Source organism: Chenopodium quinoa, unplaced genomic scaffold (assembly GCF_001683475.1).
Source record: "Chenopodium quinoa cultivar QQ74 unplaced genomic scaffold, ASM168347v1, whole genome shotgun sequence".
NCBI lineage: Eukaryota > Viridiplantae > Streptophyta > Magnoliopsida > Caryophyllales > Amaranthaceae > Chenopodium > Chenopodium quinoa.
The window spans coordinates 2,397,192-2,413,459 of NW_018743942.1; the positions used below are offsets into that span (position 1 = coordinate 2,397,192).

General features: G+C 37.8%; 1 protein-coding gene across 1 annotated transcript; it reads left to right on the forward strand.

Annotated features, from left to right (window-relative positions):
- Positions 1–687: 687 nt before the first annotated feature.
- LOC110688894 lies at positions 688–1,323 on the forward strand. Its single transcript, XM_021865654.1, has 3 exons — positions 688–969; positions 1,050–1,146; positions 1,250–1,323. Exons 1-3 carry the CDS (start codon positions 694–696, stop codon positions 1,321–1,323), a joined length of 447 nt encoding a protein of 148 aa, XP_021721346.1. The 5' UTR covers positions 688–693.
- The last annotated feature ends 14,945 nt before the right edge of the window (positions 1,324–16,268 follow it).

The window sequence follows — 16,268 nt, forward strand, 5'->3', positions numbered from 1 at the left end:
AAGAAAAAGAAACACAAGAAGAAAGCTTCCAAGGGAAATGATGGTGAAGGTGGAAATGAGGAAGATGTTGAGGAACAAGACCCACCGTGGAAAAAATGGCCAAGCGTGACGGAGGACGAGTGGAAAGACTTTGTTATTCAAAAAACTTGACCCAAAGCAATTGTAAGAACTACTAAATCTAATGAGAATTGTATAATATATTGACTCTTTTTGCAGTAATGATGCTAACATTACTATTTATGTAGGAAATTTGAGAGCAAAACAAGGCAAGTTCATTGAAGAAGGAGTACCGCCATCGTACGGGGGCCAAGACATTTGGTGAATGGAGGTAAACTTGGGAGAAGGAGGGTATATACCCCACTGTGACTCAAGGGTCATCCTCAGAACCCACCAACTCCACGATCACTACGTTGGTTAGTCGTGCTGGCGATTTCATTTGTTCTCTACATTCCTTTGATAAGGATACCGGAAAATGGGTCATCAAGGAACCGGAAAAAAAAGTGGCGGATAAACTTGTAAGCTATTTGAAACTTTACCATACAAAAACATTTTATGTATTCATGTTAACATTTTTCTTATGCTACAACTTGAGTACACTACAGAAGTTGTTGAAGGCAAGCTGGTCCCGACTATAGAGAAAGACCCCTTCACCTTGCTTTGGGAAAGCCCTACCATCAAGGCCGGGTAGTAGGTATGGGAGGGACGTTGCTAGGATGGGAGAAGGTGATGGGTTCAGAATACACAAAAATGGGAAGATCTCGAGCAAGTGTTAACTCACCGGAAGAATTGGATGCCAAGGTGGCATCCATCAAGGAACAAGTTCGCAATGAGTTAATAGGTGAATTCAATGCTTGGGCGAAGCAAATGAACTTACCCTTGCCGTTCCCCTCGACTACACCGGTCGACTCCAGTAGTCACCCAAAAAGACAAGGAGAAGATGAGAGACATGGAGAAGAGGAGATACATGAGGTAGTTTTCTATCTATTAGTTTTGGCCTAGCTTGTGAGTTACGTGAGATCTAATGTGGCATTATTGATTAATTATTGCAGGTTGTTACTCCCACACATGCGGACTCGAGGGAGGTTGATAATCCAACACCCCATGAATTTCCAGATTTAGAGGTGAATTTAGGATTCGAGGGAGCGTGTTTGATTTTAACATAGTGAATTTTGTTACATGATCAATTGTGTAGGAAAAGACCCTTTTTGATAATTTCAGTTTTTACATGTAAATTTCGTTACTGGTGTAGGTAGAGACCAAGTGTACACTTCTAGCCTCGGGGCTATCAAATGGAGGAGAGTTGCAGTTGGTGGCGTATGGTAGTGCACAAGCGACAACTGGTGATACGGTCCATTTCCAATCGCTTAGGCCACAACATTACTCGGTCGGGATCAATTCTTACATTGCTGGGTTTGAAAACATCCCACTACCGGTGCCTATAGTGGATGATGGGATTACTCTTCTTTGGGAAGCAAAGGGTAGCTATGTGCAACGGCCACGTGCTTGGGTGAGGTTGATCAACGAGGTAATATTTATTTTGATGTTGTGCAAAATAACAAATCTGCATGCGTACTTATTAGCTTAAACCCCGGCTAAAATTTTTTGAACTCTAATTATCTTTGTTTTGATCAGATTTCGAAAAAAAGTCAACCATCAAAGAGAAGGAAGGTGGAGAAGCCTAAAAGCGTTGATCAACCTTCAAAGAAGATGAGTGAACAAGGGTCGAAGAGTGAACAAGTGTCGAAAAAGAATTCTTCGAAAGGTTCAGCCATGCAACCTACTCCACTTGTTGGAGACAATGTCCTTCAATCGCTCACTAAGGATTTAACTTTTCTACACAATCGTTTTAGTCATTTGCCTAGTGACGATTCCCATTGAAATTACACTTCCTAAGGCAATGTTCCATTATGATGAGGATGCAAGTGCATGGTTAAACAAACAAGATGTGAAGGAATTTTTAAGAGGTTCAATGCTTAACATTTCTCTCATTCAAATATTCATGAGGTACGGGCACATGCCACTTAAATTAATTATGTTATTCATATTAGTGTTGTTTATCCTTCATATATATGTCAATTAATTTTTCATTGCACATGCACGTAGAGCACTACGGGAGCACTTAAGTGACATTGATTCCCCTAGTAAAGTTGGGTGGTTATGCCCCGAACAGACATCCGAGACTAGAATCTTACACAACTCCCCCGAGGTGATGTATTATGTTAATCATAGTATTAGGGAATCAATGCGTGCGGGAGACAAGTTCATATTCGCCCCATGTTATGAGGAGTACGTTTAACCATGTGTAATTCAATTCTTTCTACATTTGAATTATTTGTTGTACCCTAATTATTGATTTGTTTGTGTATTGTGAATTTATGTAGGTTTCATTGGTTCCTCATGGTTTTTTGTCCTGCTAATAACACAATCTTTCACCTTGATTTAGCTCGATCAACAAAGAAGTACCTCGTGATGTCAGTACTACAAAAGTAAATATAGCTACCTAGTGTTGATTATCTTAACCTAACTCATTTAGAAGTCAAACTAATAAAATTTGAATTTACTTTCCTATAGTATTATGAAGAAGATACATGGTCGTGCTCCACGGGGTCCTACATGGAAATCACCTGTGGTAATGCCACATCATATTGTGATTATCTTAAAAAACATTGCTAAAACAATTGTGGGTTTTATGTGACGTTTGATTCATTTGATTTTTTCCTATTCTAGTTCCCACAACAAGATAATGGAGTTGATTGTGGATTATACGTGATGAGATTCATGCTTGACATAGCGACTCATTGTACCAACACCATACATCTTGATGAGGTACGACCTTAAACTTAGTAAAATGCTCTTTTTATGTGATTTCAAGGCTTATCCACCTATAACAAAGTATAATTGACATGTTATGAGAAAGAACTTGGTCATTTGTTTAAAAATGTAGAAAATAGGCAAGTAGAAGTCAAATAGGCCTTATTTAGGCTATTTTGGATGAAAATGCGACCTTAAACTTCGTAAAACGCTCTTTTTTTGTGATTTCAAGGCTTAGCCACCTATAACTAAGTATAATTGACATGTTAGGCGAAAGAACTTGGTCATTTGTTTAAAAATGTAGAAAATGGGCAAATAGAAGTAAAATAGGCCTTATTTAGGCTATTTTGGATGAAAATGCGACCTTAAACATAGTAAAATGCTATTTTTCTGTGATTTCAAGGCTTAGCCACCTATAACTAAGTATAATTGACATGTTATGAGAAAGAACTTGGTCATTTGTTTAAAAATGTAGAAAATGGGCAAGTAGAAGTCAAATAGGCCTTATTTAGGCTATTTTGGATGAAAATGCGACCTTAAACTTAGTAAAATGCTCTTTTTCTGTGATTTCAAGGCTTATCCACCTATAAATAAGTATAATTGACATGTTATGAGAAAGAACTTGGTCATTTATTTAAAAATGTAGAAAATGGGCAAGTAAAAGTCAAATAGGCCTTATTTAGGCTATTTTGGATGAAAATGCGACCTTAAACTTAGTAAAATGCTCTTTTTCTGTGATTTCAAGACTTGGCCACCTATAACTAAGTATATTGACATTTTATGAGAAAGAACTTGGTCATTTGTTTAAAAATGTAGAAATTGGGCAAGTAGAAGTCAATTAGGCCTTATTTAGGCTATTTTGGATGAAAATGCGACCTTAAACTTAGTAAAATGCTCTTTTTCTGTGATTTCAAGGCTTATCCACCTATAACTAAGTATGATTGACATGTTATGAGAAAGAACTTGGAAATTTGTTTAAAAATGTAGAAAATGGGCAAGTAGAAGTCAAATAGGCCTTATTTAGGCTATTTTGGATGAAAATGCGACCTTAAACTTAGTAAAATGCTCTTTTTCTGTGATTTCAAGGCTTGGCCACCTATAACTAAGTATATTGACATGTTATGAGAAAGAACTTGGTCATTTGTTTAAAAATGTAGAAAATGGGCAATTAGAAGTCAAATAGGCCTTATTTAGGCTATTTTGGATGAAAATGCGACCTTAAACTTAGTAAAATGCTCTTTTTCTGTGATTTCAAGGCTTATCCACCTATAACTAAGTATAATTGACATGTTATGAGAAAGAACTTGGTCATTTGTTTAAAAATGTAGAAAATGGGCAATAGAAGTCAAATAGGCCTTATTTAGGCTATTTTGGATGAAAATGCGACCTTAAACTTAGTAAAATGCCCTTTTTCTGTGATTTCAAGGCTTAGCCACCCATAACTAAGTATAATTGACATTTTATGATAAATACCTTGGTCATTTGTTTAAAAATGTAGAAAATGGGCAAGTAGAAGTCAAATAGGCCTTATTTAGGCTATTTTGGATGAAAATGCGACCTTAAACTTAGTAAAATGCCCTTTTTCTGTGATTTCAAGACTTAGCCACCTATAACTAAGTATAATTGACATTTTATGAGATAGAACTTGGTCCTTTGTTTTAAAATGTAGAAAATGAGCAAGTAGAAGTCAAATAGGCCTTATTTAGGCTATTTTAGATGAAAATGCGACCTTAAACTTAGTAAAATGTTCTTTTTCTGTGATTTCAAGGCTTAGCCACCTATAACTAAGTGTAATTTACATGTTATGAGAAAGAACTTGGTCATTTTTTTAAAAATGTAGAAAATGGGCAAGTAGAAGTCAAGTATTTAATTTTTGACCGTTTTGACCCAAGTATTTAATTTTTTTACCGTTTTGATCCAAGTATTTAATTTTTTACATATTTATTACTCACATGTTTACTTTACCTAATTAATTTAATTTATTCTAACATAATTTATATATATTCCAAGTTTTGCAAGGTGCAAAAGGGAGATCCGTTAACAAGCAAGGAGCTTAATGATGTTCGAGACATGTTGGCATCTTTCATCACCTTCAATTTGTAAATGTGACATCATTTTGAATTTATACTTTGTTAATTATTAACTTTAGACTACAATACTGACTAGTTATTAGTATTGTTTGAATTTTTTTGTATATCACACTTTATAAGCTTATGTTGTATTGCATTTGGTTTTTAATTATAAAAGTCTGAATATATATTTTTAATTCTTGTTATGATTATTAATAATAATTATATTATGGCAGATTTATAGCAATAATATGGCAGAATATTATCGCAGGATCAGTTGCAGGAATAATTGCAGGAAAAAAATTTAAATCTTATTATTGCCACCGGTTTACCGGTTCAAACCGGTGGCAATAGTCAGCCTTCCCCTCCAAAAAAAACCGCGCCATTATTATTGCCACCGGTTAACCGGTGGCCATAATTATTATTACCACCGGTTAACCGGTGGCCATGACGACTATTGCCACCGGTTTGTAACCGGTGGCCATGCGATGCTTTATTGCCACCCCCCAAATGACCACCGGTTCAAAACCGGTGGCAATGGGGGGTTTTCAACCGGTGGCCATTACATATTTTCGCCCAGTGAATAGAGAGAGAGAGAAAGCTTCTAGCTTTAGAGAGAGAATAGAATTAGATGGTTGTGAATGAAAAAAAAACGGGGAAATACGACCCCTATTTATAGAAAAAATATTCATCAAGTCCCATTCGGAATAAAATACCTCCTGTCGCAAACGACAGGAGTTAGCGCCAAACGACAGACACCAGCGCCAGGTGACAGCTGTTAGCGTCAGGGGACAACTATTAGTGCCAGGCGACAGACTTGTTGTCTTGCACTAAGTCAGAATTAAAACGCAATTTGCACACGGAATCCTCTTCTTAATATGATTAAGCAGCAAATTCCGCGTTCATTAAATTAAAATACGGTTTATCATAAAACACTTATTTTATTCCAAATAAAACTCTTTAAAATATAATTATCAATCCTAATTCCATTAGAATTTAAAAGAACATTCTAGATTATTCCAGAAGATTTAAATCAATCCTAATAAATTTAGGAATAATAATTAATAGGCCCTCCTCTAGATCATTGGGCCACATATGAAATTCATCTCGGGCCCAATTTAGTTTATAGGCCATAACTTCCTCATTATTCATCAGAATTGGGCTTATAATATATCGTTGGATACTATTTTCGAGCCCGATCGAACTACACTATTATTGGACCCTTATCATGGACCAAACTAAATTGGACTTTCTATTTTCATAAATAGAGGATAAAAGGAATATTTTTAAAAACAGAAAGACAGATATTTTAATAAAAACAATCGCATCACTAGACTTTTCACACTTTCACCTTGTTCGATAATCAAATTACGTGAAAGATATTCATCACTGGTTTAGTTTTTGGGAGACACGTTTGGGTGTCTACAAGGGGTATGGTACAAGTGAGGTTCAGTGTATTGTGAATGATATGTTTAAAATGAGGACAGGTAAAGTTAAAGGAGTATGGGAGAGCTGGGTCTTGAGGAGAATGTTGAAAAGAGAATGAAGGGTGAGATGGGTTCGACTACTGGCGCCAGTATAAATCAAGTAGAGTGTAATGGAGTTGACCATTCCCTCGGAGAGCAATGAAACTCTTAAGCTGGAACATCGAAGGGATTGACAACCCTTGGACGGATAGAGCCCTCCGGGATTTGTGTTTGAGGGAGCAGACGAATGTGGTGTTTCTAATGGAAACGAAGATTGATAGTAGCGTTCTAGAGATAGTAAAGAGGAGATGTGGTTTTGAGAATGGAATGTGTCTAAGTAGTTCATGGAGATTGGGGGGAATGTGTTTTTGGTGGCGAGATTCTCACATTAATAGTATATCCTATTCAGTGTCGTGTTGGAGAGCCATTAGTATTTATGGTTGGTCGGAGGGTACTAATAAACATAAAACGTGGGAACTAATGAAAAATCTGAAAAACTCTTGCACTATCCCATGTATTATGTTTGGAGATTTCAATGAAATTGTGAGCATGTCGGAGAAGGAGGGTGGTGTTGTTAGGAGGGAATGCTTTATGGATGCTTTTTGTGGTGCGATTGATGCTTGCGGATTGAGAGATTTGGGGTGTAAGAGGTGTAAATTCACATGGCAATGGGGAAGATAAGAGGATACAGTGGTGAAAGGAATGGTGTCCTTCGAACAAGTGTACTATTCCGTTAGTGGGTTCAGAATTATTAGAAAGCTAATATATTCAGTGAGGTCAAGTGATCGGAATGCCTGGGTGGAGGCCGCTTCCAATCAGTAATATTAATGAATAATTAATATTACAGCTTAATCTTGACTGAACCCTTCGGGTCACACCCAAGAATTCAACAAACCGAAACGACGAATTAATTCGGAAGGAATTAATGAGTCAACCGAGTAATATTTATTTAGACGTCTATAGGCGTCGCTCGAAGTGCGTCTACGTAAAAGCATGTTGTGAATATGCTTGGCACTCATAGGAAGTGGGAATTAACATAATAAAATTAGGGACAAATAAAGTAGGGAGCCGCCAACAAGTTTTTAAGGAACTTGTAAACTGTTCATGGATCATAAAAAGGCAACCACGATAAGGGACAACGATAGGCAACAACGATTGAACCGTGAAGGTTACACCCCATTCATAATCCATGAGATTACTAATTCCATATGGTTCGGAACCACGAAAGGAGGATCGGGGATGATGGTACGAAGTGAGTCATGGAGTCACATTCGCCCGTATTGGCCTCTACTCGATTCTTATATTGAAAAGCACTCCTGTGATCTCAAAGGCATACAAACAATAATTCAATTCGCTCCAAACTATTATTTAACTAAATTGGTTTAAGATTAATGCACACATAATTCTGAAATATTGTTGATCACTTCAATTAATAATAAGATTAAAAGGATCCTAAACCGGTTGTCCAAATTATCTTATTAGGCGTGATTTTCAATTACATATTCCCTTTAACATGCAATACGGTGATCAATAATAGAATAAATTAATATTAAAACCAAATTAATCACAATTCCAACAACATAAAATCGTTAGAAAAATAATAGAAATAAAAGGAGCATGATCCTTACTTCGATTCTGTTTGTTTGCAACTTTCACGCCTTGGTTTAAGGACAGAACCTCGAGTAAAATATGGACTCCATTGAGTACTTGAAGAAGGAATTTTGAAGTAGAGAAGGGTAGGCTAGTGTTTAGGATAAAGCATATAAGAGAGTAAATAAAAATAATAAAATTCTGGTTGCCCCGTACATCAGAAATGAGGGGGTATTTATAGGGAAAATGTGCTGAGGGAGCACATGGAACACTAAAATGATAAAAACCCTAAAAAAGTATCTCGTGACACGGTTAGACTGTACCGTGACACGGTCAGACTGTACCGTCAGACGGTACACTTTCCCGTGACACGGTACAGTTTTGGAGTGACGCGGGAAATTTTAGAAAACGTGATGAAAAACGCGTTAAGGGTTTACGCGGAAAGGACACGGAACATCCCGTGTCACGGCAGACCTCCCGTGTCACGGGAAGTCCCACCGTCAGACGGGAAGGGTTCCCGTGACACGGTGGCAGTCTGCCGTGGCGTGGGAAATTCCAGTCCATTTTCCGTCTAAATTCATTTTTAACCCTAATTTCTTTCGGCTTTTTTAAGTGTCGATTGATAATTTCGGGCCTTTTTCTGACTTTTATTATTCGGGCTAAAATAAGAAAATAATTAAATAAAAATAAATAAAAGGTTTGGGCCAAAAATAAATAATAAAACAATAAAATAAAAAGGCTTGGGCTAAAATTTAATTAATAAGTTTAGGCTGAAATTAAAACTATGCTTTTACCAAACATCAAGACTAATCCATGGACTGTTCAAAAATAAAATACGATTTTTTTAAGCACTCTCGGGATTAAATACTAAACCCGACCAATAATGGCGGTGAAAGGTTGTTCATCATCGGGTTTGGTTTTGGGGAGCCATTTTTAGGTGTCTACAGAAGCCCCCACTTTGACTGTGTTTGTAGAAACGTCAGTTTCGAAAACGATAGTCAAAGTAGCCGATAGGGACGGAGAATGATTTAAGACGTTCTGCGATCCTAAATCACTCTACATACGCCGATACCTGCAGAAAGATGTTAATTCCACAGATAAAAGAGTAAAGGGATAGAATACGTATCTGGCACCAGTGTATCGGTGAGAAACGAATTTGGGAGCTTCCTAAGCTTGAAGGAATTCACCGAGCGACATTCGTTGAAATGCTTTCCATGCTTGAGGAAAGCCGACTGAAGAGTTTGGTGCCTTTCTAAGCCTGAAGAAAGCTACCGGATAATACTCTCCATGCCTGAGGAAAGTCGACGAACGAATTTGGTGTCATTCTATGCTTGAAGAAATCCACCGATAATGCCTTCCATGCTTGAGGAAAGCCGACAAAGGAATTTGGCGGTTTTCTATGCTTGAAGAAAAATCCACCGGTAACGCTTTCCAAGCTTGAGGAAAGCCGACTTGGCGGTTTTCTATACTGGAAGAAAAATACACCGATCACACTTTCCAAGCCTGAGGAAAGCCGACTTGGCGGTTTTCTATACTTGAAGAAAAATCCACCAATAACGCTTTCCATGCTTGAGGAAAGCCGACTTGGCAGTTTTCTATACTTGAAGAAAAATCCACCGATAACGCTTTCCAAGCCTGAGGAAAGCCGACTGAAGAATATGGTGTCATTCTATGCTTGAAGAATTCCACCAATAATGCCTTCCATGCTTGAGGAAAGCTGATTTGGCGGTTTTCTATACTTGAAGAAAAATCCACCGATAACGCTTTCCAAGCTTGAGGAAAGCCGACTTGGCGGTTTTATATACTTGAAGAAAAATCCACCGATAACGCTTTCCAAGCCTGAGGAAAGTCGACTTGGCGGTTTTCTATACTTGAAGAAAAATCCACCGATAATACTTTCCATGCTTGAGGAAATTCGAAAGATGATGAGATTGCAAGTCCATGTGTATCGAGAACCTTGCGTCATGAAATGATGGTAGTCCGCTTGTCCCCGGACGTGGGCTGTAGATGGTCTGCTTGTCCCCGGATGTGGGCTGTAGATGGTCCGCTTTTCCCCGGACGTGGGATGTAGATAAGACCTGCAAAAATAAATTTTCCAATGGACTCGTATATACTGTGATTGACTTGACCACTAACTTGGCCAAGTTTGACTTGATGTGACATGACATGTGTATGACTTGTGAGTGTGTGTTTGTGTGTGTATGTGTGTTCAGACACAAGCAAACGAAGATGCAAAAGCAAAAAATTTCCGTCAATTTTTGTCATGAGTGGAGGGTACCGACTTTCTCCCGAAAAAGAAAGATGTGAAAACAGAACTTTTATTTTTGAACGTCCTTCGATGAAAACTTGAAAAAGTTTTTGAACTTCCCCAAAATAAAATAATGAAAAAGGAAAGAAGTTTTGAACTTCCTACTTGAGCAAGACGAAATGAATCGTATGGATTGAATTGCTTGTCCTGTAAATAATGTATGCATGATGCAAGCTCTTAGGCTAGGAGGCTAAGGAAAATTACATCATGTGACACGATAGATTAATGAACTTAAGTCATGGAGCTAAGAATCATATATGGTGTAAAGAAGCAATTTTGAACGTCACTTAGGTCTGGAAGCTAAGAATGTATAGTGATTATTGCATAATGAATGTTGCTTAGGTCAAGGAGCTAAGCACGATATGCTTTGTATGATTAAAAATCATTGATATATAAATGTTTCTTAGCACATTATGCGAAACAATGAACATTGCTCAGGTCAGGAAGCTAAGCAAGTATACGATGTTTCTTCTGTTGTCTTTAAATATGATGAAACATGCACAGTGTTGAAACAAGATTTCATGATAAAGGGCTCTTAAAGGGAAGGATGATTGATATGGATATGGATGTGTGAGTGAAGTGTGTGAATGTGATACTAAGGCTGGCTGCAAGGGTTATGGCGATGGAAAGAGATGAGAGAAGAGTTAAAGATGATGACTCTTCAGGCTGGGTAAGCTAATGTGATTTGGGTTCAAGCCCCCAAGTCTAGCTCTAAATGGGTAGGGATAAGTATTGGATATTCTTTGACTCGATCATGTATAGATATGAATGTGAATGTGGCCGCACCTCAATGTGAGGTTGCCTAAGTATCCGTTAGGAATCAGGCCGAACGTAGCTCTAACCGAGTGCTAAGGGCGTAGTGCGTGCTAGCATGCTAGGCACAGCCTTGTGCGCGCAATGGCTAGCAAGCCATGCCGTAACAAGCTGCAGCAGCTAGCACGCTAGGCGCGCCAGCTCGCCACAGCTAGCAGCAGCATGGCTAGGCCATTACTTGCTGCCTAGCAGCGCTGGCCAAGGCACAAGACCAGCAGCAGCCCGCACAAGCATGCTGGGCTTGCAGGCCAGTAGCGCCTGGCAGCCCGCATGCGAGTGCTGGGCCTGCTGGGCTTGCTGGGTGTGGTTGCCACGGACAGCAACACATGCCAGCCCACCTTGGCTGCCTTGGTGCCCAAGGGTGGGTGCCATGTGGCTTGTGGTCCTTGAGTGTGTGTGGAGTGAGGTGGCCGGTTATGGGAGAGGGAGTGGGGAGCAAGTTTGGTCCCCCCCTTCTCCAAGTGGTCCTCACCTAACCACTCACATGAGCTTGCCACTTGTTGATTTATTACTAGCTTGATTATTAATTTTATATTAGCTTTAAAATAAAATGGAAAAATCATACTATCCCACATTGATGGGAGAGTAAATGATACTCCTATCATTTCCTATAAATACCCAAGTATGGGCATTGGGTATGATGCTTGAGTAAGAGTTGAAAAAGGCATCACAATTAGTGAAAACCTTTGAACTCAATATAATTACTCGGGTTTTTTTGGTCGGGTCTTGCTAACCCCAAGACATTGGACCTAGTCGGTTTTGTTGGTGCGGGTGGACTTCGTTGGAGGTCTCCGTGTGAGCGGGACTTGAAGCTTTCAAGTAAGAGCTCATTTTGGAGCGAAACACGCGTCAAAGGTAATTAGCTTATCTTAATCTTGTGATTAATTTAATTATGTTTATGGTTTTATTTATTGCGAGTGCGGTCTTGTTTTTGGGTTTGTTTCCGCGGTGAGTCAGACTCACCAAACCCCAACAAGTGGTTCGAAAAAGACTTGATATATTCTTGGGTGATGATCCTTGGTGTGAAATGCACCCAAAATTTTCGGTGCAACACATAGTGAGGGAGGAATCTGATCATTCTCCTATCTTTCTTGACACGCTGAACTACTATGATAGGGGGAAAGGTGGGAAGTTATTCTGATTCGAGGCAATGTGGCTCTTGAATGACACGTGTGAGGCCGTGATTTCAAAGGCATGGGGAGATATCGCATGTCTAGCTACTCACTAACGATTAGAGCAATGTGTGGTGGATTTTAAAAAGTGGGTTGCTACCACTTTTAAAGGCACTCAGAAGAAATTTAGAAGATTTGAAAAGGAGTTGTTGGATGCGCAAGGTAGTCAGGTAGACGCTGCGATGTTAGCAAGCTGTGAAAATCTAGCAGATAAGTTGGGGGAACTTAGAAGGTTTAAGGATTCTTATTGGTATGGAAGGGTTCAGGCGAATGAAATGAGGGACAAAGATAAAAATACAGCTTACTTTCATCGGAAGGCGAGTCAAAGAAAGAAAAAGAACCGCATCGATAGTTAGTTAGATGATTGTGGGGTTTGGAGAGACGATGAAGCGCAAATATGCAATATTGTGGCTGGGTATTTTTCGAACCTCTTTACTTTTGATAGATCATCTGAGTTTGAGGCTGCTAGGGTTGAGTTATCTAGTGGGTGACTGATTCAATGAATGTAGTGCTTGAGGAGGAACCTACGGCGAATGAAATCAAACATTCCCTGTTTCAAATGAATCCTAATAAATCACCTGGGACGGATTGTAACACCCTAGAAATTCCTTTCTTTTAAAATACATGTTTTGCCCTGTTTACAACTTTAAATAGGAAAATCTAAGATATTACTGCCACTGTGAAAACGGCTAAGGCAACTATCAAAGACACACAGCGGAAGACTCTCCTTTAAAATATTTAAAACGACTTAACTTCAAAAGTTAACTCACGAAAGTAAAGTCGAACCAAAGTAAATTAAATTCAAACCTATAACTTAGAACCATTATAGACCCTTAACAAAAAAAATTTAATTTAAAAACCTTTACGTTAGTCTCGCAACAGATTTATCATTATATAATTAAAGTAATAACACATCATAAACTTATGGAAACTAGCATGATTCGCTCTTCACTCATGCCCATCATGAATATGCTTCATCACCTAAAAAGCTTATTATCTCTACTTGTTTCCACTACTCTCCATTAAGAATGGATCATCATAGGGCCAAGGTAAAGACAATGCCAACAAGCACACAAACACACAATTAGCAAAGATGAGTACATAAGTGTATTTAAACACTCTAACATGCTTTTACCTATATATCAACACACAACTTACCTTTTTGCACCTGTTCTCAAGCACACAACATACAAAAAACTTCTCAACTAAGTAACTAAATAATTTATTATATTTTGATTACGCATCAAACGAGTTTCCCCCTAACCTGCCCCAATAAAGGGGTATTAACATTGGAGCTAACCCTGACAGTATAAAAGAACCACTTGTAAGTGGCGGAATTCCTACGCATAATAAAAAGGAAAATACAACATCCTGTACTCCCAGTAGAAGTTATAGTCAAATATAAAGTCGCATTACTCCCCCCATATGTTCATACTCAAGGTATATACGTTCCAAGAGTTTTGGTGCTTCACTTTACGTTCTTTACAATCTATTAAACTTGGTGATGACTCTCAAATCATAATAACATCAAACATCATGATTATTCAAACAACTAAACACTTCAATTTAATTCTTGAATAATTAGTGACATCGTAATATTTAATGTTGAACCCTTTTTAAATCTACCTCGGTATCAAAGAAAACTTAAACGCTTAATGCGCCAAAAATCCTATCCCTCGGTGTTAAAAACACCTTAAGGCACTATGGCACCAACATATAATTTATTCCTCGTGTACATAAACACTTACATAGCTCTTTTCCCATGCTTGTAGCATCAATAAAAATTATATGAACCATTTTCCTTTTAATATTCCAATCCAAATTAAACATTTAGTTTAATTAAACATGATTTCTATCATGCCATATATAAATAAAAGTGTGGTTCATGCTCAACATGCTAAACCGTTATTTTCCAATCATTAATCCATCACAAATAAATTATGCTTCATAATTCAATCACCAATATCAACCAAATCACAATTTCCATTCATAATCTAGCATGATACTACTTGTATTCAATTAATCACATCAAGCATGCTACTACATCACCAAAAATATGCTAAGTACGCGAACATACCTTGAATACGATCTTAATATCGCCACGGTTAATAGAAATCACTCACTTCAAAGTCTCCTACAATTTAAAATAATAAAAGAGCATTAAAATCCTCCCTACACAAATTTCCAGCAATATATACTCTTATTAAACCACTCATAATTTAATTAAAATAAGTTGAAATTTTATTTAAAACCTCATACTTTAATCCCAATTATTGGATAATTAAAATTCCGGCTGTTTTACCAAATGCCATCGGACTTTTCAGAATTCACCAAATGCCACCCATTTTTTAAAAAATTTACCGAGTGCCATTAATGACTAATGACCGTTAACTCCGTTAGTCATTACGGTTTAATCATGACACATGTCATCATGATATGATTGGACCATTTATCTTAATTCATAAAAATTAAAAAAAAAACCCAAAATTTTCCCAGCCACCTACCCACCACCGCCAATCCCTAGCTAGCCCCTTCACTTATCTTGCCGGAAAATGAGCGGCCACCCCCTTAACTGCCAACAATCGACCAAATGGTCCTTTAGCACCCCACCTGACCCACCGCTGACCCCCAAAACCTCCCACACAAACTTCCCTAACCCCATAAACCACCAACGCGAGCTTTCCCCACCCCAAAAACCACCCACACAGCCTGCCCCGACCCCTAAAACCACCAATAATAACGCCCCTCCTCTCTTCTCCTACCATCGAAACGACCATTTCGAGGGTGAGGAAAGGGAGGAGGGGCAATTTTGGCGACTGAGGAAAGAAGAGGATGCTTGATTAAAGCTCATGTTGGTGGTTTTTGAGGTCGGGCCAGGTAGCGTGGGTGGTTTTGGGGGTCAACAGCGGGTCAGCTGGGGCTAGTGGCGGACCCACCTGTAGTCATGGTGGATCCTAGGATACACACTATTATTTTATAAAAAAAATCAAAAATATAAAAAATTTACGTAGTACTGATTACTGAAGCCTAAAGGAGACATTGATGACAAAAAATAGTGACTATTCCTAACCCCTATTCCCCTAAGTCACATGAATCCAACCAAATAATAAGTAACTAATTTTTTTTAATATAATTTATTGAAAGGAACAAAACAATCAATCATTTTCTCTCTCCTTACAAAATTATTAACCACCACAATGTTCACAAGCTTCGTTGAGACGCCAACTATCAACGCCGAGAAGTCAGACCCCTCAACACCTGCTGACGACCTCCGTGAGACCGCGACTCCACCTGTCTATTTTACTATCCGATTGTCCCCTACTCCCCTCTATAAACTAATTAATCTGGTAATTTACTAACCTTAAATCCCTAATTTTAAAATTCAAATTTAGGTATTTATATGATTCTTCTTGACTTCTTGCTAAGTAATTCCTAATGCTAATTGTTTAAAAGCTTTATATTATTGTTCTTACTTAGTTTATAAATGATTATTTGAAAGTTTTGCTTTAGTCTTTCCTCTTTAGAAATTTGGATTGATTATTTGTTCTAGGGTTTTTAATTGATAGATTATTTAATGTTTTAATTTTATAGTTGTTATTCATGAATGGGATTATGGGAATTAACGTTGCAATTTACATTGAAATTATTGGTCAATTGAGATTTGTGAATTGAATTTTATTTATTTTATTTAGATGGTTCTATAATTTAATACTTATATGTTTTAGTAGCAAACTAGAAAGAATTATTAGATTGATTAATCTAATTCAACCTTTAACTTCAATTTCAGAATGAAAAGAAAAACAACTTGTGATATATCAAGTTTTTTTTACTATAAAAGTGTCTACTTTAAATCCTCCCCCTCCACAAAATGATACTCCTCCTCCATTAAATGATCTACCTCCTGAAGAAAGTGAACCAAATCCTCCTTCACTACAAGAAAATGAACAAAATTCCCAAGAAAGTGAACCAAATACACCTTTACATCATGCAAGTGAACAACACTTTTCCCCATCACACAAATACTCTTCCACCGCTTTAT